General features: G+C 41.2%; 6 protein-coding genes across 7 annotated transcripts; 4 read left to right on the top strand and 2 right to left on the bottom strand.

The window, feature by feature from the left end:
- The first annotated feature begins 338 nt into the window (after positions 1-338).
- On the top strand, positions 339-3,651 carry LOC108039565. Of its 2 annotated transcripts, none has more exons than XM_017116612.2 (3): positions 339-443; positions 504-1,229; positions 1,288-3,651. In XM_017116612.2, exons 1-3 carry the CDS (start codon positions 386-388, stop codon positions 3,477-3,479), a joined length of 2,976 nt encoding a protein of 991 aa, XP_016972101.2. In that variant the 5' UTR covers positions 339-385; the 3' UTR covers positions 3,480-3,651. The 2 variants fall into 2 exon arrangements, with proteins under 2 accessions (XP_016972101.2, XP_016972102.2); XM_017116613.2 differs by having other exon boundaries at positions 352-439.
- Positions 3,652-3,688: 37 nt separating this feature from the next.
- LOC108039541 (phospholipid-transporting ATPase ABCA3) lies at positions 3,689-10,051 on the top strand (the record flags this gene model as incomplete). The annotated part of the gene is made up of 11 exons (XM_017116579.2): positions 3,689-3,924; positions 4,036-4,618; positions 4,854-4,997; positions 5,051-6,367; positions 6,470-7,251; positions 7,454-7,800; positions 7,857-8,195; positions 8,275-8,422; positions 8,477-8,674; positions 8,984-9,796; positions 9,853-10,051. Coding segments are annotated over 11 exons (5,097 nt in total), but the record flags the coding sequence as incomplete, so codon positions are not given.
- A 685-nt stretch (positions 10,052-10,736) lies between these two features.
- LOC108039543 (rab-like protein 6) lies at positions 10,737-12,175 on the top strand. Its single transcript, XM_017116581.1, has 2 exons — positions 10,737-10,765; positions 11,362-12,175. The coding sequence occupies exons 1-2, from the start codon at positions 10,756-10,758 to the stop codon at positions 12,060-12,062; spliced, it is 711 nt and encodes a 236-aa protein (XP_016972070.1). The 5' UTR covers positions 10,737-10,755; the 3' UTR covers positions 12,063-12,175.
- Positions 12,176-12,863: 688 nt separating this feature from the next.
- Positions 12,864-16,634, bottom strand: LOC108039557 (EF-hand domain-containing family member C2). Its single transcript, XM_017116597.1, has 4 exons — positions 16,065-16,634; positions 15,448-15,995; positions 14,874-15,147; positions 12,864-14,506 (listed from the first exon to the last, which is right to left on the bottom strand). The coding sequence occupies exons 1-4, from the start codon at positions 16,113-16,115 to the stop codon at positions 12,980-12,982; spliced, it is 2,400 nt and encodes a 799-aa protein (XP_016972086.1). The 5' UTR covers positions 16,116-16,634; the 3' UTR covers positions 12,864-12,979.
- Positions 16,635-16,757: 123 nt separating this feature from the next.
- On the bottom strand, positions 16,758-17,803 carry LOC108039558 (platelet-activating factor acetylhydrolase IB subunit beta homolog). The gene is made up of 2 exons (XM_017116598.2): positions 17,129-17,803; positions 16,758-17,065 (listed from the first exon to the last, which is right to left on the bottom strand). The coding sequence occupies exons 1-2, from the start codon at positions 17,600-17,602 to the stop codon at positions 16,784-16,786; spliced, it is 756 nt and encodes a 251-aa protein (XP_016972087.1). The 5' UTR covers positions 17,603-17,803; the 3' UTR covers positions 16,758-16,783.
- Positions 17,804-18,400: 597 nt separating this feature from the next.
- Positions 18,401-20,419, top strand: LOC108039566 (39S ribosomal protein S30, mitochondrial). The gene is made up of 2 exons (XM_017116614.2): positions 18,401-18,966; positions 19,126-20,419. The coding sequence occupies exons 1-2, from the start codon at positions 18,509-18,511 to the stop codon at positions 20,333-20,335; spliced, it is 1,668 nt and encodes a 555-aa protein (XP_016972103.1). The 5' UTR covers positions 18,401-18,508; the 3' UTR covers positions 20,336-20,419.
- The last annotated feature ends 283 nt before the right edge of the window (positions 20,420-20,702 follow it).

Here is a 20,702-nt window from a genome sequence, read left to right as displayed (position 1 = left end):
TCTAGATTTTGGCTTAAAATATATTTCATAAAGGGTTACTTATGATTTTAACGAAATTTGGCAAATAATGAAAATCTTCAATTGTGAACGCCAATCGATTGGAAATTTTATAACAAGTTCAATAAGGTAAGATATTTTATCATTTAACAATTTTTCCCAGGGTTTTGACCAAAAATCCGAAAGTCAAGTTGAATAGAATAGTGATAAGAGTTACAATTTAAAATAAAAAACGCTTCTATGTTCGACAGTCCACCGTTCCACTTTGACTTTATTGACGCTAACTAGACACATATTTAAAAAGTGAATTTTTATAATTTTGGAAAGACACGGCCACACTAGACGGAGTGTGTTTATCAATCAACGTGTTTACAATACAAATAAAGCTATGGTTTTGATATCTGATGCTTTTGCCATGCATGTGTCCTCCAATTGCATATTGGTTGGTACGTTAAATGATGAACCGCAGTTTTATAGACTATAATATATGTTTTTTATATACACAGGGCATGGAGATCAAGCGGTTTTATACAGTTCAAATGCCAAAGTCGAGATGCCGGTTCGGTTGCGTGAAGGAAAAGTTCGTGGATTTGAGTGGAGTTCTTTGAATCAATCGCAAAGATTACTATTGCTTTATAGCGAAAATGAATACTCGCTCATTATATGTACCTCCATTTGTGATAAGGACCAGTTTCAATTGATTTACGAGGGCGAAACCAAAGACTGGATTAATGCTGCTATGTTTTTCGAGGAGAATGCAACAGATAAGACACGATTTGTCCTGCACACCTCGCATAGTGCACTCCTTTATTTGGAATTTAATATTACATCCAGTGAAGACTGCAAAGTTTTGGAATTAGCCAGATGTACGGACAGCTCCATTCTCTACTACACGCGATTGCATGGCAATTGCTATAATAAACTGGCAATAATAAGTGGAAATGCCTTTGGTGAATTGCTGCTATGGCAAACTCAATTTCCCATTGAATCCGAATGTAACAGCATTATGAAAACATATCCATTGCTTTTGCGTCTACAAGCACACAATGGAGTGATTCACAGCATTGATTTTGATTTGGAATCGCAACTATTAGTAACAACATCTGACGATCGTTCGGTTAAGTTTTGGAATATTAAAAAATCAGCCGACTGGACAACCGCCGAGCTTAAGCCAATGTATAGTTGTTTTGGACATGGATCACGTGTAATGTGCGTTATAATCTTTAAAGTTGGTAAGATTTTAATAACAAAGAATTGTATGCAGCCTGCTATAAATAACGTTCGTTGCAGGTGAACAAACATTTGTGGCTACTGGCGGTGAGGATTCCTACGTCTGCATTTGGAGTACTGCTGGCGAATTGCTGTTAAAACGCCGTCAGCATTTTGGGGCACCAATTTGGCGGCTGGGATTCAGCGAGGATGCACATACACTTTACAGCACCAGCTCTACGGGTAACTTGGTCGGTCAGAACCTTAAGGAAATCTTCAACCGAGATAGGAATCGCCCCACTATGCTGAGCAGTGTAGGTGATGCAAATGAGTTTCCGAGGAATATTAAGTTCCTAAATGACGACACAATTGTTGGCTTAAGTAGCTCGAATCGATTATATTACACTCGAATATTGCCAGATTCTCCTAATGACAACAATTGGCTTTTGGTAAATGATTTTCCATCATACAAACGGACAGTTTTAGAGGTCTTCGATGGCCTTATAGCTACTTGTGGTCATCGACGAATAACAATTCACAGGTATAATGCACTCACAAATAAGTTCGAAAACCTTTTTGATGGCATTAGGATGAAGGGCACGATTCGGTCTTTTCAATTTTTAAGCAGAGACCAATATCTTGTATCCGATAACCTGGGTTACTGTCTGTTATTGAAAACACACGAGCTTTGCATAGACTCTCATATTGCTCTTTTCAATGATCGCGAGCCTTGGATAACAGCTGCCTTGCTCGTTTCCGAGCATTATCTTTTGTTGGGCAATCGTAAGGGGCATGTCATGCTATACCACCGCAGTTTAGGAAACGACTTTGTGTTAAAAGATACAATTAAATTTTTGCATGGTAAAATGGGTGCCAATTTTTTTAAATTAATGAATGTCAATAAGGACTATGCCAATGTTATGAGTGGTGGCCACGAAGCTTTTCTAAAATATCTACACATAGGATTTACGGACTGCACTTTGACTGTTAGACAACGCGAAAGTGTTCCATTAGCTTGGGTGGAAGCAGCTCCTTCCGAGGACTTGGTTTTAGGCTTTAATGACAATCACATTGTGGCCTGGTCACGCCAACACGATGTCCTCTTGCAGGTGGAGTGCGGCGGGGGCAATCGATGCTGGGACTACCGGCTGGGTAGTAATTTACTTTCCATAGCTTATGTGAAGCAGAAGCGTGTCTTATTCCATAGCAGTCCACTCTACAGTGCAGTCGCCGTCAGTCGCATTAAAGACATACAAAATAATACCTGGCACACACGAAATTGCAATACAATTCGACTTCTGACGCCCAAAAGTCAGGCGGATCCTTTTATTCTCTCCGCTGGCGATGATAATATTATAAAAGTCACGAAAATAATCAATGATTCACTATTCCAATGTGCTGAATTGCACTCTCATATCTCAACAGTTCGCTGTCTTCAGGCCCATCTTTGTAAATCGGAAAACGACTCAAGTTCATGGCTGATTTTCTCGGTAGGAGGTCGATCCCAACTCTGTATTAGCCAACTGAACATAGACATATCGAATAAGTGCTACATTACTGAACTGTGCACACATACACTGCAGAATTTAACCCCGTCTAAAACCAGCACTATTGAAGCGCGACTTATGGCAATCGATATCGCCCCGCATTCTACTGAGGGATATTTCTCAATATATGTAGCAGGAGCTGATGGGAAAATCAGTCATTATATCTGGAACTGCAAAAATCCATCCCATCTTGATTTCAAAACTTTTGTAGATATAAAAAGATGCCCACTGACGGTGCAGTGGATTGGCAACAAAGGATTATTACTAATCACAACAACGAATGGAGAAATCTACGGTTTTGATCAAACGTTACAAACAATTTGTGTTCAACTACAACTCCATGTGACGGGAGTAAATACGATAGATATATACGTCGAAAGGCACATATTGCACATATTGTCAGGCGGGGATGATGAAAATATAAAGTACACAGTACTTAATTTGGACAGCAAAAGAGTGGAATATAAAACTGAATTTTTGGGCCTGCACAATGCCCAAGTAAATGCTTTATCAATACATTGTCGCACCAAGGAGACCAACGAGGAATCTGAAATGTTTGCTTACACTTGCAGCATAGATAGACAGATCTATAGAATAAACCTTAAAACCCGTCAATATAGCCGAGTTGGATATACCTGCATAGCTGATGTCAAAGGAATGCTTATAGACGAATGTCAGCGGATGTATTTTTACGGATGCGGATTACAAACTATCTGTAGACAATAACTTTAAGAGACTAGAGTATGTTAATTATTTGTTGTGTTTTAATTACTGTCGCATAGTGATATGAAACAGTGGGTAAAACGTAAAGAGAAAACCTGAATTGCCTTACCTGTCATTTTATATGTGAAACTTGAAAAGGTTGTGCCGTTGTTTTTAAAAAAAAATAAATAAATGAATATTTTATAATGGCTTGCAACATATTTTCCATATTTTGGATGTTGGTTTGGAAGAACTTTCAAAAACAAAAAGCTTATAAGTTAGTTTTATTTCTGTCGATAGTCCTGCCTGTGATTTCGTTTTTATTGCTCTTTTACTTTCGATCCTCAAACGAACAACATTTGAGGGACTACTCGGGAAAAGACGAAGCCAGAATATTGGAGTTGGGTTGGCGTTCGCTGATCGATAAAATAAATGAACGACGAGCCAGAGTGGTGGAGAAACAGAAAAAGTAAGTAAGTGAGAAAAAAGCTGTTCTTTTTTAAGCAAACAAAGTTCCTACATACATATCCAATCCTTGGATAAAGTTTTTATTTATAATACCTATTTCCATTTCTTACAGTTTTAAAATGAATGTCTTCATACCGCAAATAAAAGTGGGATTTGCTCCAAATTCGAATTCGGCCATAGGAATCTTAATTGAGGCTGCCGTACTAGAACTTTCCATCTCGTCAGACCAGATAGAAGGCTTTAAGGACTGCGATGATTTGCGAGCTCACGCTTCTTCTGAACATTATTTGGCAAGTGTTTGCTTTCGCAATGTAAATGCCGATCCTACGAAAAATGGCCTACCTACGCTGTTGCATTTCGCCATAATTATGCCATCAGAGCTCCGCAACTATGAACAGACATGGATCGGCGACAGCTGGAAGGAAATCAACTTTCTTGTCAATCCTGAAAGTTCCGATAGCGAGGAAACCGAGGAGGAAAGCTACGCGGATTTTTTACGAGAGGGTTTCGTAGCCCTACAGTACTACATCAGTGCCGAATACCTGCGAACTGCGACCATGGGACAACAAATCCCAAAAGTCTTACTTCGCCGATTTAATGAAAATGCTAATGTACTAATCTTTGACAGAGTAGCCACTTCAGCCATATTACTGATTCTACTTGGCTTCATGTTTCCTGTGACTGTTCTAGTTAAGGTTTGTGCAATATCGATTTTATTTTATTTAATAATTGTTTTAGAGGCTATTAAGAAATAAAGTTTAACATGATCAATGTCGTCAGCAAATATATATATCTTAACATCAGATGGCACCGCATCCTCTTTGCTTTGCCTCAATAGAATTGCAAGTAGCTTAATCTGTTGGGACATATTTATTTCGAAATCTGATTATATAACTCGACTATAGCGTTCCTTCTTGTTTCTTTTTTCAGTTGATTGTGGAGGAGCGCGAGGTTGGACAACGTTTCGCGATGGAGGCCAACAACGCCAGTGCAGCAATGCAAATGGTAGCTTGGTTCTTCAACGGATTCCTTGAGTTCCTGGTGTCTTGTATTTTTATCACTTGTTTACTCAAGGTTCAAACTCTAATTGCTTGGTCCAGCCGAAAAGTTAAGAACTCTATTTTCAGATCGAGTGGGATGGACTTGCAGGAGTATTAGAAAAAAGTCCCTGGCATATATTATTCTTTTTTTTCATCTCATATGGATTCTCTGTTAGCAGTTTTGTCATATTAATGTCATCAGTAATGCGTAACACAAAAATAGCTATGGTTCTGGTCCCAATCATATGGATTCTCGTGCCCCTTCCATTTTTGTCGGACGAAGAGCTAATCTCTGAACTGCCAGATATATTTTATATAGTAGCTACTGTACTTCTTTGCAATGTATCATTGAGTCGTGGCTTAAAGAAGTTTTTTTACATCGAAGACTTCCCGAGAGAACCGAAAAATAGTGATTTCTTTGATTACAAAGTTATGCATTCTGATTATGGTCTGGTAGTACCTTTTGCATGTTTTTATATACAGGCATTACTTTGCATGCTAATCACCCTGATCCTGGAAACTAATGCATGCGCTTGCTTTGGAGGTATTTTCAGAAAAATGAGACTAAAAATTCGAGGAATTAAACTAAATACTACTGAGGAGGCGGTGGAAAGGTGGCCTTTTAAAATCCAAGCAGGCAACGATCGAAGGTCAACTAGGCTTCAGAAGATCCTCAGTGTAGGAAGAAAAAGCACCGGTGCAAAGAGCGAAAAAATTGCGACAATTGAGTTTCGAAACGTGTGGAAAAAGTTCTCGAAGTCGTTTGTGGTGCGGAACTTCACATTAAGTGTTTACCCTGGAGAAGTGGTAGCACTATTGGGCAGTAACTCATCGGGAAAAAGCACAATTATTAAGATGCTGTGTGGACTGATAATGCCCTCTAATGGAGAGGTCTACATATCGGGCCATAATGTAGGTACGCATAGAAGGCAAGCATTTAAAAATACCGGAACGTCCTTGTCCTCCAGCACATTGTTCTCCGAGTTCATGGTGTACGACCACCTAATATTTTTCTGCAGGTTGCGTGGTCTTAAGCACAGCGAAGCCAGAAAAGAAGTAAGGGCATTTCTTCGCTCCTTGAAAATTGAGGAGTTGGAAAGAACAAAGGTGAGGAAACTTACTACCGGACAGAAACTCCTTTTGCAGTCCCTATGTGCTTTCGTTGGAGGAACTCGCAATGTAATCCTCGACAAGCCCTTTGACGGTGTGGATGAGCCGAAGGCCAGGTTGTTATTCAGTTTTCTCCAGGAACAAAAGAAAAGTCGATCCATATTTTTCACCACCAATAGCCCAAAAGTAGCCAGCGATCTTGCCGATCGCATTGCTATTCTGTCCAAGGGTAAACTGCTATCGTTGGGAACCGAGCAAAGTCTGTGCAACACTTTTAATGATTCCTATCGATTGGTAAGAATAGACCATTTATTATTCTTTTCCTGCATACTGCACTCATGACCCCAAATAGTTAGTTTTACCTAGTTACTAATATTTATTTTTGTATTTCAACAGACTATTAATGCTAACGAAAATTGCAATTTCGCAGAAGTGCACCTTTTTTTGGAGAAGTACATAGCTGATATTGAGATAGACTCTAGTTTGGGCGACACCGCAGTTTTCCTAATTAAATATAAAAACCAAACTGAATTGATTGCTTTGCTTGAGGACTTGACTCAAAACAAAGAGGAGTTGAATATATACAGCTTTCAACTTCAGGAATGCAGCCTTGAACACATTCTATTAAACTTGTTTGCCAATGAGCAATCAAGTTTTGAATTTGAAGACCGCAGATCCCTTATATTTTCCATCAGCAACCAGCGCCAGAAGAGATATATCTTACCGATTATGCACCTTTGGGAAGTGCTTCGCCAGCGTCTGATCACCGACTTCAGAAACTGCTTTATGCCACTTTTAAAATTTATTTTACCCACTTTGGTTGCGGTTTGGACACTTTGCATGCCATACTTTTGGGACACATGCCAGCCACCGGGAAAAGCTCTTTTTCCCATTGGCGATCAAGGCAGTGGTATCGTTGTCCTGCAACAAAAGTCCTCAGAAGAGAGACTGGTCAGGGCGGGAGAGGAGTATGTCACATCAGGAGCCATTGAGATAAAGCCGGAACTCGACATTACGAATTACATTCGCAGCTATGTAACAAGCCACAACTTGTTATCCGACATAGATTTTATTGCGGCTGCCATAATTTCCGATGGCGAGGTCCAAGCTCTCTTCAACAACAAATGGCCCCACTCAGCACCCGATAGTTTGGCCCTGGCAATGAATTCCTTGGCAGTGTAAGTAGCGTTTTTATATCTTAAACATCTTTAAATGAGTGTGAGTGCAATGTACAATTGCTTTGCGAGGCAGTCGAACTCTGATTCTGATAGAACCCTTTGGGAATTATAGTGCAATTGAGCACTTGTTATAGTGCATGCTCCTTGTTTTTGATAATCGATTTGTGGGTTTTGGCATCCTTTTATGTCTTTATATTTCCAGTGGCTATTTGGGCTCTGACTCGGGGATAAAGGTGGAAATCGAACCTTTGCCCTTCTCGACGGTTCATACTCTGCAGTTGCATCTGAACATCGATGGCATTGACTTGATATTCGCCTGCTCCCTGAGCTTCAGTTTCTGTTTTATTTGGAGCATCCCCCTGCTGTATATGACACTGAGCCGAGAGAGTCGCTATAACTATTTTGAACTGGTTGCTGGGATGCGGATGAGCATAATGATTCTAGCTTTTCTAATATACGATATAGCTGTGGTGTCACTCGCCTTTCTTCCTTTAAACATAGCCGTCATATTTCTCCAGTGGGACGTACTAATGAATGTCGATATTTTCCGTAAGTGGTGTGTTACTCGAATGATATTATTTATTTTTTCTGTTTAATATAAACAGTGCTTTATGCCTACGTCTTGGTTGTCGTTGCGCTTTGTGTCCTCAGCATAAATTTGCTTATATCCATTGGAAAGTGTAAGATTCATAATTGTTATCTCAAGGTAATCGCCTTCTATTCATTTGGTATTGTAATCTACCTTGCTGTGTATGAAACAAAACCCATTATAGAATCCAATGAGCTATTCTTTTTATTTCTCGACTTTCATCCGTTTTATTCCCTATTGCATAACCTAATGCGCATTGCCAGTATATCGGAGAAAATGTGGCTCTGCAGTGATGTGCAAATTTGCGAGACCAGTGAATACTCGGAGCAGTGCCAAAAGGTCCCAAACTGTTGTGGTAAGAAGTTCATTTGCACCCAAACTTCATAAACTTTACAGGTAGTAAAATACTTGATTTGTTTGTTAATTATTTACAGATACCCGTGCACAGCAGTTTAACTATTTTCGATTCTTAATTTGTGTATACCTATTGACATTCGTTGTGTGGATCTCAATTTTCATAAGTCTCAAGTCAAAATTGGTGAAGCGTAGGCCCCGCCAAGAAAAATATTTTTGGGACAGTGAGTAAGTGTTCTTATAATTATTTTAGACACTGGAATAACCGCCATATTCTTGCAGTCCAGATAGCCAGTACGACCAAAATATTTTGCATATTTCCCAACCCAATGAGCTTGAAAATACCTGGATTTTCGAAAAGTCACGTGTTCGAACACTGGAACGAAGTTATATAGAGACGAAAGTTTTGCATGTGGAGCACCTGAGCGTTTTATTTGGTCTAAGGGCGGCACTAAAGCACATTGATTTTATGGTCAATCGGTATGAAATTATTTAATATACTACTTTAAGTTTAATTTGTGTACCCTTTCAGAGAAAATTGTAGTTCTAATTCTTAAAAAATTTCTTTGAAAGCTATATATATTTTCATTCTTGATCAGCATCAACAAACAAGTCTAATCCATTTGCAGTTTATACTAAAGATGAAGATATTTATCTTAGTCCTTAAATCGGAAATATAAAACAAAATATTTGCCAATCAATTTTGTTATAAACTTAAATAAACTTTGGTTTTCCAAAGACAATGTCCCCTACCCTTTTATTAAACCAAAAAAATGTTATTTCCTTTAGTTATCAGGTTTTAAGCATATTCGGGGAAAATGGATCTGGAAAAACGATTCTGATGAAGGCAATTCTCGGGATTTACTCACCCAGCTCGGGACGAATAATATGCTCGAATATGGTGCCTTTCAAGTCGGAGAACTTGGAAGCCTGCGATCTGATTGGTTATAGTGCTCAAGAAGGGAAAATGTTTCGCACGTTGACCATATTGGAAAGTATTCGTTTGATATTGCGAGTACGGCGGATAAGTAGGAAAACCCTAAAATCGGATGCTACGACAGTGTGCAGAATATTCGGTCTATACAGGTACAGGTTCCACTTGCTCTCAGTTTGCAGTCAGGGCATACTGAAGCGGCTGAGCATAGCCATTGCACTGATTAGCGATGCCAATCTCATCCTGCTGGACGACCCGTTCGCCCAGCTGGACGTGATCTCCCGGCGCAACATGCTGCACGTAATCCACGATGTGTGCCGACGCGGCCATGCCGTGGTATACACCTGCTCCGACACCGATCTCTCTCTACCGGCACTCCGCATGGCCGCACTTAGTCATCCGCGAATCGCCGCCATTGGGGAGCGGCAGGAAATGGAGCAGAACCACTACTCGTCGTACTACGTCGTTGAGACCAGAATCGAATTCGATACCGCTGATAATGGTGCGGTGGACAGTGGAACACTGGAGCGGGAAGGTGGGTTCGAGGCAGTGCAGATGTCTAAAATAAATCAAGATTCCTCCAGAGCACGCAGAGATAGTGAGGATAGATGGAAATACCTAAAGCTTTGTGGCCTCATTGAGAAAGTATTTCCGCATGCAATTGTCAAGTAAGTGGTTTACAAATTAAAACCTTAGCTTTTTAATGCTAGTTAATTAATTTCAGGACTGTACGCTTTCCGAAGGCCTGTTTTTGGTTGTCAAGTCATATGTATTCCATGTCGCAGATTGTCAAAACTCTTCAACTGTACAAACACAATTTTTATTCATTTTCAATTTCCCAGCAGCCGTCAGTAAGTTCCATATTTCTCACCATAAGTCCCGAGAAAATGCAAAAGGAGACATTTACTTATTAATGATAATAAATACAGTTTTTGGAATGTAATAAACCGAGAAATAAAGCTGTACAAAAGAATTATTTTATGTATTCCAACCTATTTGAATAATTTTAAATGTTAATCGTTTAAAGGTTTCCTTTTTTACTGAAGGTTACTGATATTCTTTACTAGACTGTTTATAAAATGCTGATGTCTTCAAATTTAAATAAATATATGTATATTGTTTATGAAATAGTGTTATTTGGCTTATTTTATAACACGGTACTAGAGATTTAAGCCACACAAAAAAGAAATGATTCCAAACTCATACATATTTTGTGATTGAAAGAGTAGTACTGAAACGAAAAACATGCTCCACTAAGCGAAATTGTAATACACATATTACCTTCTGCAAGAGTAAAAAGTAAACAATGTGGGTATCATTTGATTTGGTTCTTTTAAAATAACGCTTTTATGCAAGAACCTTTAAAGCGTTTGCATTGACTGAAAGCTGGGGAACTGATAAAAGTTATTCCCTGTTAATTTCCTAATGGTTTCATTTATGATAAACACTATTTCCGAAGCACGCGCAAAAACTATTTGCTTTAGCCGTGTCTTCCTCAAGAAGATGATGTACGGCATGTAAATGTCTGCCGAAGATAAGAACCCGCCGCTGACTTTGCCTATAAAAACCACTCAACGTCAGAACTGTCTCGTTCTTAAAACAAAAACTCCCAGCCGTTTTAAGCAATATGAAAGTTTGTACGTAAACATTTCTTTAAGTATTTTTGTAGACAGGCGATCTTAAAAGATCAATCGGAATGGAAAAACCACTCAACCTCTACAAAAATGGATTACACGTTTTTGGGCCAGATCAAACCTATAACAGGACATAGACTTCCGATTTTGAAAAGGGATAAAGCAACTTCATCTCGGGAAACATGGATTTATTATTCGAAAACAATCAAGTTACAATGGAAGGTCCGTTTGGGTCATTTCCAATTGCTTAATAATGCAACTACTTGTTAAACAAGTGGAAGAAAATCTTTGTGAATAGTTTAGAAGTGTTTGTTTAGCAGATGAAAAATAATTATATTCTTTGGTCTAACTTGTGACTAAAATTTAAAAAAAAACGCCTGCAAAGGAAATGGGAAACGGAATTCAAATATTCGGCAGCGTTTAACTTCTTATATTTAACAAATTTAATACTTAAATACACCCATCTTAATTGCTAAAAAGGATACAGTTTTAATGATGGAAAATAAAATGTCCTTTCTAGCAGATTTTGAAAGATAATCTTAATCTTAACATTACTCTCTACTTATACTAGCCATTATCCGAATCTTTTATTTCCCCAGACCATGTACACCTTCTATTGCTTGTGATCGCAGTATCCTCGACGGTGGAATGGATTGAGGCACTTATTACCGAGTGCTCGGATCGATTCAACGATCTGGCATTTGCGGATCCCGCCAGCTGCTCCAGCTTCTATGCGTGCCAGCGGGGTAAGGCCATCCGGCGGGAGTGCTCCAATGGCCTGTACTTTGATCCCAAGATCCAAACTTGCAATCTTCCTGGTCTGATTAAATGCTTCAACGGCGATCGCGGCGGGGCCATACTCGAAGGAGAAATTAAGGCGGCTGATCCCACAACGACCCCAACACCATACACAATTAAGCCCATAGCTGATCCAGTCGTGAACACGACCACCTTTGCTCCAACCACAGCAGCACCAAATCTAAGGGACGTTGTCCAAGCTCCATCAGCTCCATCAGCTCCATCAGCTCCATCAGCTCCATCAGCTCCATCAGCTCCACCAGCTCCATCAATTGTAATCGAATCCGCTGGAAGAATCGCTGTACTGCGATCTTCGCGGGACTGCCGTGGAATTGAAGATGGGGAATTTTTGGCGGACCCGCGACATTGCCGCCGCTTCTATACGTGCCGGAGGAATCGGGTCAGGCGCCACAATTGTCCAGCGAACGAGTGGTTCGACCGGGAAAGCAAGACCTGCCAAAATCGAGATGAAGTGTTAAACTGCCCGTCTCAAAGGAATTAGATGAAATTTTCCTGCCTTCCATTGGTTTCCAAAACAAAATCAGTGTGTTTAAATATATTTAATATTTTATTACCACAATCTGATAAACGTATTGCATTCAAGTAAAAAACAAAGACAATGTTGAATGATTTCGGATTAAACACAAAGGCAACAATCTTCGGAGATCCGAAGTTTATAACAGTAAGTTACTGCAATAACATATATTAGTTAATATCCTTTTTTTAACACTTACCATGACAGTAGTAGGATATATTTTAGGATATTTGCTGTATACATTTGTATATAGCAAGTAGAAAAGACTATATCTCTCCTTTTAACATTTTATATATCTTTTTATTTATCAATTATATATATATGTACTTTATACGGTCCATCATCTTTTTTTTTTTTAACCTACTAGATAAATGCATTTGGTTTAGATATATTATATTTAGTTAGGAAAATAATGCTATGCTCATTTTCTTAAAATGCAAGCTTACATTTTTGTTAAATTATAATAAATGAAGATACAACAAATATATTTGATATTATGGAAATCAAAATTATAGGTTGTGCATTTATACAAGGGCCAAAAATATTCCCGCATTAAACAAAAAAAAAGTTCGAAGAATCAGAAATATATATTACTTCATTGAATTATCTCATGATAAAACATTTAATTTTGGTGAACTTGCTGAAAATATTTAATGTTCTTATTATCCAAGGACAAAAACTTGGATTTTCCAGTATTTTTTTTTTTATTGATAATCTTTTTTCGAATAAAATTCATACAAATCCCAAACACATCAGAAATGTTCCAACTTCGATTGATTTTTCAATATATTTTGCAACCTGAAGGAATGAATTACAACCAAAAATTTGGAACGACCTAAATGTGGTGCAACCTTAATTCACAGAGTAAACCAACTAGTAACTTTTCAACCGTGTGCCTTGGCGGCCATCTCCCCCATCTCGTGGGGGTTGTCATGCTTCTGGAACTCCGGCTCCGATCCCAGCGATGGCGGCATTATCCTGGCCTCTCCAATGGTGTCGTTCTTCTTTTCGCCCCCCGCTGGCAAGTTGAGGGGCAGCTTCAGGTCACGCAGGAAGCAGGTGAAGTTCACCATGCGGCCCTTGTTCAGGAAGGGGATCTTCGGGCACAGCTCGAAGGCGTGGTTCACGGGCAGCATGTTGCAGCCCTTGCCGCAGGACACGTCAATGAAGTTCATCAGGTCGCACACCTCGATGTCGTCGCACTCGTTGCGGTTCAGGATGGACAGGATGTTGTCGATGAGCTCGAGGGAGAAGGGGAGCCGGCAGCCCCGGAGGGCGGAGCGCACCTTGGACTCCGGAAGGAACGGCTGGTTGGTGGGGTTGATGTGGTGGAAGTGCTCCATCAGGTCGTCGCGGGCGTTCCACAGGGCTCGCTTCAGCTCCAGATGGGCCGCCGCCCGCACAGTGGCCCGGTCACAGGCGTGCGGAGCACTCTTCTCCGCCGAGAAGTGGCGGCACAGGGTGATGATCTCGTGGTCGCTGATCAGGTTGCCAATGATCCCGATCAGCGCTCCCTTAAAGCTCTCGAACGTCACAAAGACATCGCGCTTGTTTTCCAAATCGTTGCAGTCCGGCACACACGATCCCACAAACTCGGCCATGCGGCTCTTCAGTCCACAGCGAACCTTCTCCATGATGACCAGCACGTTGGCCTGGCCAAACTGCTCCGGATGGTGCTCCATGTACATCAGCGTGTACTCATCGGCCGAGACGATGTGGAAAATGAAGTCCTTCAGCGACATGGTGGACCCGATGAAGAAGTTCCACGGCATGTAGTACTGCGGCTGCTTGCAGGAGAATCTCTCCTGGCCCGGCAGCTCCAGTCGGGTGCGCTTCATGAACTCGCCGCCGAGGAAGCCGGAGTTGCGCACTGCTATCTCCTGGATCTGCAGTGTATCATCGGCCAGATAGTAGCTGATCACGAATATTCGCTCGCAATTGGCCTTTATGGTCGACAGCATCTTGGCACCGAAGCGCAGCACGTAGCGATCGTACTTGATGAACTTCTTGAAGTCCGATCTCGGCGGCTTGGGCTCCACGGATATGCAGTTGCCCACCGAGTCCTCATAGCTGCCCCAGCCGTTGAAAGGTGGCAGGATGCGCTCCCCCTTCCGGTGGTCGGCACAGTCGTCCGTCCTCGTGGGAATCGCCAGTGGAGTGAATTCCTGGATGCCGTACTTCTGGCGGTAATACTGCTGGGTGAAGGGGTCCAGTTCGGTGATCACCACCGCCCGACCGTACACATTTATCACACTCCCGATCTGGAGATCACGCTCGCTGTAGTAATGGATCTCCTTATAGCCCGTATTCAGAGGATCCACGCAGTAGCGTACGTTGCGCATGTTGGTGCCCAGGACATTTAGAAGCGTCATCGGCGTCATCTGACCTGGCAGCGTAAGTCCTTCGAATTCCTGTGATGCAAAATCATTAAAGTATTTGTATGGATTTATCATTAAAAATTCATATATGAATTTATCATTTCAAAAATATAAAAGTGTATTATATAAATGTACCATTTTAATAAATGTTTGGATTTTAGAGTTAATAAGAAAAATCTTATCTTCTATACATATTATTTAAGTAGTCTAGATATCTAAAAATTTTGCAAGTCAGTCCATATTTTAAAAGGCTCCAATATTTTGCGCTATAAAGTTCAAAACATAGGTTTTATTACCAAAAACATTCTTATTTTTTGATAAATGGATTTCTATATTTAAAAAAAAACATCTATAAATTTATTGAGTATTAGCCTACATTTTTTAACTAATAGTTACTTACCCGAGCTAAGCGTCCTCGTTTAAGAAATACTGTCGGCCCGTCGCGACCAGAATTTCGAATGTGTTGTTCCTTGATTTCTATAGTATCGTCGGCCAGATAGTAACACACTTCCAACTTTCGTACGTCGCCAAACTCAGTTCGATCATCCCAGTAAGCCTGAAACTTTAGTATTTGTCGATCGAATTTCAAAAATTGTGCAAATGGATGGTTCTTCGGGCCTGAATTACCACCTCGTTTTTGTTGCTCACGCTTTCTTTGCGTCTCGGTAGGATCGCTGTAAAAAATTTGCTATTAGTTAAATGTGCTATAAAAAAATCGAATTCTTTTGTATTTTCTTTCAAATTTTTTTATTTACATATAGGCTTTGCAATTTTAACGTTCTTCTCAAGCCAACAAAATGAGGATCTTTATTTTTGAACAATGTTTAAAAATGATCAAAATTTTCAAACGCTAATTACTTTAAAATACTACGAAATCATCAATCTACGTTATAGCAAGAAATATTGTTCAAATTCACAAAATCATTGCTTTTGCCCACTTAAACCCATGTAACCCCTTAAGTTAACTTCCTCACCATGGTGATTTTACGGGATCGGGGACGGTAATGCCACGTTTGTTAAGAAAATCCCGCGTAAACGGATCACAGTTAGTGATATGATATTGACGGTCGAATATCTGCACTGTCTGGTCAACGTTTAAGTCAATTAACGACATGAACTCGTTATCACAAGGGGGAGCCTTCTGGACGCGCTGGCGATGGACCACACAGCCTTGCACGATGCCAGAGTTATCCACTCTGGGTTCATAGATCTCCAGGGTACCGTCTTCCAGGTAGTAGTATATCTTGACCTTGCGAACAAGGTAGGGTGCATGGTAGACCTCCTGCAGAGTTTGCTTGAAGTAGGCGTTGAAACACAGGACCTTCTTGTCGTAAGCCAACCAAGGAGGCATCCGGGGACCCGACCGGGGTGGATATATGGAGGAGGCCCCAACCGGCGGACAGCTTATGTCCACCGTGACGCTGCCCGAGTCCGCAGGAGGAGGTTGCTGGCGATCATTTAGCATGCTGAGTCCTTGGAAGTTGGACAGCGATTGCGGTTTTGGATAATGACCCTTAGATACCTAGTTACCCATCCCGGATATAAGCCACGTATCACTAGGTTAATAAAATACAATGGCTTGGGTACTTACATCGCGGAACAGCGTGCCCGGAAGGAGGGGCATCCCGGGAATGCGCAGCATCGTGTCTTTAATCTTAATAAACCTCTTTCCAAAATATTTTCTTTGGGAATGTTTTGTAGCTTTGTGTACACTCTAAATTAAATACTGAGCTCTAAAACATATTATTTGAATTCTATTATTTTCAAAGTCTACTGAGCCCCTTTTCTTGTTTCTCAACACCTACATAATTTGTTTATACTGTAATTATTTTTAGGAAAACATGGGTATTAAAAATTCTTGAGACATTTCACTTTTTTTATCCATTTAATTTCAAGGCTTACGAAGCTTTTCATATTTTTTTCGTATGGAAATTATTATAACTAAATGTCTTTTAACAACGAGATGGTAATAGCTATTGTTGTTTGGAATATGATTTTGGCTGCAGAAAATATTTTATAAATAATTAAAAATAAACATGTTCTAAGATGCTTCTTTTACGGAAAAAATGATGTATGCTGATGCTTGCTTACCCAATTACAGTTTTTTTCTTATAAATAAATGTGAAATTTATCATTTTGCAATGGTATAATGCGGTTGTTTACTATTCGATAAGAAAACTTATGGTTAATTGTGAGATAGTCTCGCAGCCCTATTGCTTTTGAGATTTCAAAAAATACATTTGTCTTAAGACATTCTGGGAATTGTTTCTGGTGTATTCTGGTGTATGATGATAGCTGAATGGTTTTCCTTTATTCGGAGGGAGTGAGATCGTTTTCAGGTTCGTTTTCGTTTAGAATTTGAGAAAGCAAATCATAGAGTGGTTCAAGAATTTTTTTCGCTCCAGCATTGGTAAGATTCTTATAGTCAAACATATCGTGATGACTGATGCTGCCGTCGCTCTGCACCAGTCCCTTGTCTATGGCAACTGTCTGTACCCGATACTGTCCCTTGGTCAACCCATTGACCAATTCGTTAATGTTGGAGTTCTTTTCGCGCAACTTATTGGGTTGCTGTCCTCGCGGCAATAGTGACTGTAAGAGGTGATAATCTTAATTTATAAATTCTGATTATAATAGATGCTCTGCACCACTTACGGGAAGAAGAATATATGCGTTGGGCAGCTTTTGGCGTATTTTCGAAACGTTTGCGAGAACGCCTTCGGCAACTTCCTCGGCACTATTCTTCACATTGTTTGTGCCCACATGCAGGACCACTATTTTTGGGTTTACGTTGTCCAGAGCTCCGTTCTCGATGCGCCACAGGACGTGCTCGGTGCAATCGTCACGTATGCTGAAATTAAGGCAGTGCAGCGGTGCAAAGTATTGATTCCACGCCTCGCTATCCTGGACCGTCTCAAAGATGCAGTCGCCCAGAAATATGACATCCGGATCCTTCTCACGGCAGTCGGAGATAAACCGGCGGTGTATGCTGTGCCAGCGCTTGTCGCCGTCCAAATCGGGCAGTGGAGTGGGCAGCACGCACGGATTCATTTTGGTGGAGTGTTCGGATTGGGGCTTGGATACGGATTCAGCATGCGGATGAATGAGGCGGACAGACCCACAGTGCATTGGCTTCTGCTGCGTCCCGGTGGATATATTCTGGCACGCAGTTTGCAGGGACAACGATGCGGTCGGTAATAGGCAGCACTATCAATAGCTGTTTGCATAAACGACGCCGTTATATTGTTTACTCTGTTAACTGGCTTTTATGCGGAATATGGACTTGATTTGACTTGTGCATATTTTTGCAATGCGCGATTAGTGTGACCAGGCCCGGGCCACCGTCCTCAGAAAAAATATACTAAAATAATGTGCCGAAAATTAGCGTCATATGCGGAACGGTGGATTGTGGAGCTTGGGACTTAAATAACTGTTCGGGTCCAATTTATTGAGCCTCTGTGAAGGTGTCATTAAAGAATCTGGCACTTAGGTCAAACAAATGTTTTCCTAAAAAGTTATTTATTTTCATAAATTATAATTCTTAATTGCTTCTTAACAGAAAGGTCTCGCAAACAGGCCAATCCTTGAAAGGATTTCTGCGCACTTACCTAGAGAAAATTCTCATATAGAACAAAAATCCAACAACGATACCCAAAGGCCTTGCTTAGCTTTCTGAAGTTTTCCTCATTCGGAACGCAATAATTTAAAAATGCCAAATTAGAGATTTTAGTCTTGGTGATCCATGTTGGGTTTCTGTTCAGACATGCATGTGTGTTGGCATTTAATCGCGTCTTAAATATACTCCCAGTATGATCCGAAAGTTAAGAACCCCCTATATTTCAGTGTCCACCGTTCCACATTCGTGGTTATATACGCGTCGCTATTTTGACGCATCCATTTTTTGAAATACATTTAAGCTTTTACGCGGTCACACTGCACTCAATAGCAATGACATAACCTCGTTTATGTCTGCAAAGTAAATTTTATTTTATTCGTCCTAAAACGTAAGTCGCAACTTGCGTTGTGGTCGACGACATGTTGAAACTGAGCCTTGTGAACCAGTTGCGATCGACGTACAAGCGCTGTTTGGCCGGACAGTCGCTGCAAGCAAATGTGGCGGACTCGGAGTACTCTGCGCAGCCGGTGTATCCGGAGATCCAGGATCCGTCCTTCAAGGCCCGCAAGCAAAGGGATGCTGCAGACTGGCACGAGGAGATCCGACAAGTGCCGACGGTGGAGGAGAAGCTAATCAAAATAAATATTCCCCGCTATTACGGCTACAAAGTGGTTGACTTCAACGACTCCAAAATTCCGTACAATGCACTGCCGCTCACGCAACACTACACGCGAACAGTTCTGGAGGATCTGCCACCTCTGCCAGGATCGCAGGTGGTTGACCAAGGCGACCAGCCCAAGCCCAGCGAGGATGCTAGTTTTAAGACGGTCCGTGAGGATGTCATTGAAGCCCTCGAGTTTGCACACGACTACTACAAGTGAGTAAAGCAAAGGCCCCTTTACACGATCTGAGTTATCATCTGGCTCCTTGTTTTCCCTCCTGTTATGTTATAAATCCAATTAAACCTAAATGAGAACTCAGATCTTGTAAGTAGTCGCTCTGATACTATAATAATTATTCTGCTTACCAAGCGCAGGCATCAGGAGAAGCTACCCAACTCTGCTCAACCCAGTGCAGTGGAACGTGAGCAGATTCTGACGCAGATCATTGTCGAACAGCTCAACCGAGCTCTGCTGCAGGCTCTCAGCGAGGACCACAAACATCTAGATGAGGTCGAGGTTGACTACAATCCGCGCCACGAAGCCTTCTGGGCGGTTGGCGGAGTGGATCCGCCAAAGAACGTGATAAACTCTAAGAAAGGCAGGGAGTGGCAAAAGGACATGGCAAACGAGAGCGTTGATCGGCTGGTCCAGTACACGGGAACGCCATACCTGTCTCTGCGCCATCGAAGGCAATTGTCGCCGTGGAAAACGACTGCGGAAAGCGAAAACATTGAGTTGAGCAAACAAATACCTCGCTTCAAGCACGACCCGCGCACCCTTGGCTATAGCACCAAGCATCAGCATGCTACCAATGTACCAGGCTATTGGCCCAAAGGAAATGAACAAAACTTTGGGCTGCTCTCATTTCAATCGAGGGCTCACCTCCAGCTGCGACCCAAATCGTATGGTGAGAGTGATCTTCAGGAGGCTCTTCATTCTCTGGCCATTAAATCATCCTATGCGTGGCTTTTGGCCCAGGCGAACTACAACGGTTTCAACACCTACAACGAACTCACGTATCCCATGAACACCCAAACAGTGATCACAAACGGTAGGGAATGGAGCTTTTACGAGTACCAATTGAACACGCTGCTGCTGCACGGCAAATACCAGGAAGATAATCCGCGAGTAAACTTCTGTCGCGGGACGAAGCCTCTGCCCCTTTACGCAGAGATTTCGACGAATGGAAAGTGCGTGGACTTCAACGATGCTACTCTCCGGCAGCTGCTGAACTTCTACGCTAACGTACCAAGTATTCAGCGGAGTAACGAGGAGCAACAACCGTATGTAGCGTCCGACATATCCGCCTATGAGAACCCCGAGCAGCGTGACTTTATCGCTAAAACCTTTAAATATTTGGCATCGAACCGACCACGACATTTGGAGTTGCCTGAAGTCTACCTATGGGAGAAGTTATACAAGATTGATAACAACAATCGCGCCATGGAGGCCAAACGTCGATTCTTTACGCTGGATGTCAATCCTTGGCGACGAACCCTTGATCAACATGACAAGGTGTATGTGCCACGGGCAATCCGTGGTAAGAGTCGGGAAAACAGATACAAGAAGACTTACTACCCTTGAATAAATTAATTAATTTTAACATTTCCGAAGTTAAACTTGTTATGACTTGCTGCATTTTTAATAAAAAAAGATTCGGCACACTAATATATCATACATGGTCAATAAGAAAACCGTATAGGATAATACAATCGCTGAGATTTCTTTACAATGCGCCTTTGACGGTATTTATCTTGAGCTTTACTTGATCACGAGTATCCGGTTTTCAAGAGCGGGGTGTCCTTTTAAATTATATCTTTTTAGGGGGCGAGATAAATATACTTAAATACTTTTATCTTTCTCAAACTATGTAGAGAAAATATGAAATCAGATTGCGACAGAGAGTTTGAAGTTAAATCTCTATACATTTTTTCGGGATAATAACGGTTAT

This window comes from Drosophila rhopaloa, unplaced genomic scaffold (genome assembly GCF_018152115.1).
Source record: "Drosophila rhopaloa isolate 14029-0021.01 unplaced genomic scaffold, ASM1815211v1 contig_3, whole genome shotgun sequence".
NCBI classification, from domain to species: domain Eukaryota; kingdom Metazoa; phylum Arthropoda; class Insecta; order Diptera; family Drosophilidae; genus Drosophila; species Drosophila rhopaloa.
The sequence above is the reverse complement of the archived record's forward strand: the minus strand, read 5'-3'. Positions and strand labels throughout refer to the sequence as shown.

Coding starts and splice junctions, on each gene's coding strand:
- LOC108039558 (XM_017116598.2), bottom strand. CDS start 17,602: ATGCACTGTGGGTCTGTCCGCCTCATTCATCCGCATGCTGAATCCGTA. Junction 17,066..17,128: donor ACGCATATATTCTTCTTCCC/GTAAGTGGTGCA, acceptor CACCTCTTACAG/TCACTATTGCCGCGAGGACA.
- LOC108039557 (XM_017116597.1), bottom strand. CDS start 16,115: ATGCTGCGCATTCCCGGGATGCCCCTCCTTCCGGGCACGCTGTTCCGC. Junction 15,148..15,447: donor GATCCCGTAAAATCACCATG/GTGAGGAAGTTA, acceptor AATTTTTTACAG/CGATCCTACCGAGACGCAAA. Junction 14,507..14,873: donor AACGAGGACGCTTAGCTCGG/GTAAGTAACTAT, acceptor TTTGCATCACAG/GAATTCGAAGGACTTACGCT.
- LOC108039565 (XM_017116612.2), top strand. CDS start 386: ATGGTTTTGATATCTGATGCTTTTGCCATGCATGTGTCCTCCAATTGC. Junction 444..503: donor CTCCAATTGCATATTGGTTG/GTACGTTAAATG, acceptor TTATATACACAG/GGCATGGAGATCAAGCGGTT. Junction 1,230..1,287: donor CGTTATAATCTTTAAAGTTG/GTAAGATTTTAA, acceptor CGTTCGTTGCAG/GTGAACAAACATTTGTGGCT.
- LOC108039566 (XM_017116614.2), top strand. CDS start 18,509: ATGTTGAAACTGAGCCTTGTGAACCAGTTGCGATCGACGTACAAGCGC. Junction 18,967..19,125: donor TTTGCACACGACTACTACAA/GTGAGTAAAGCA, acceptor TACCAAGCGCAG/GCATCAGGAGAAGCTACCCA.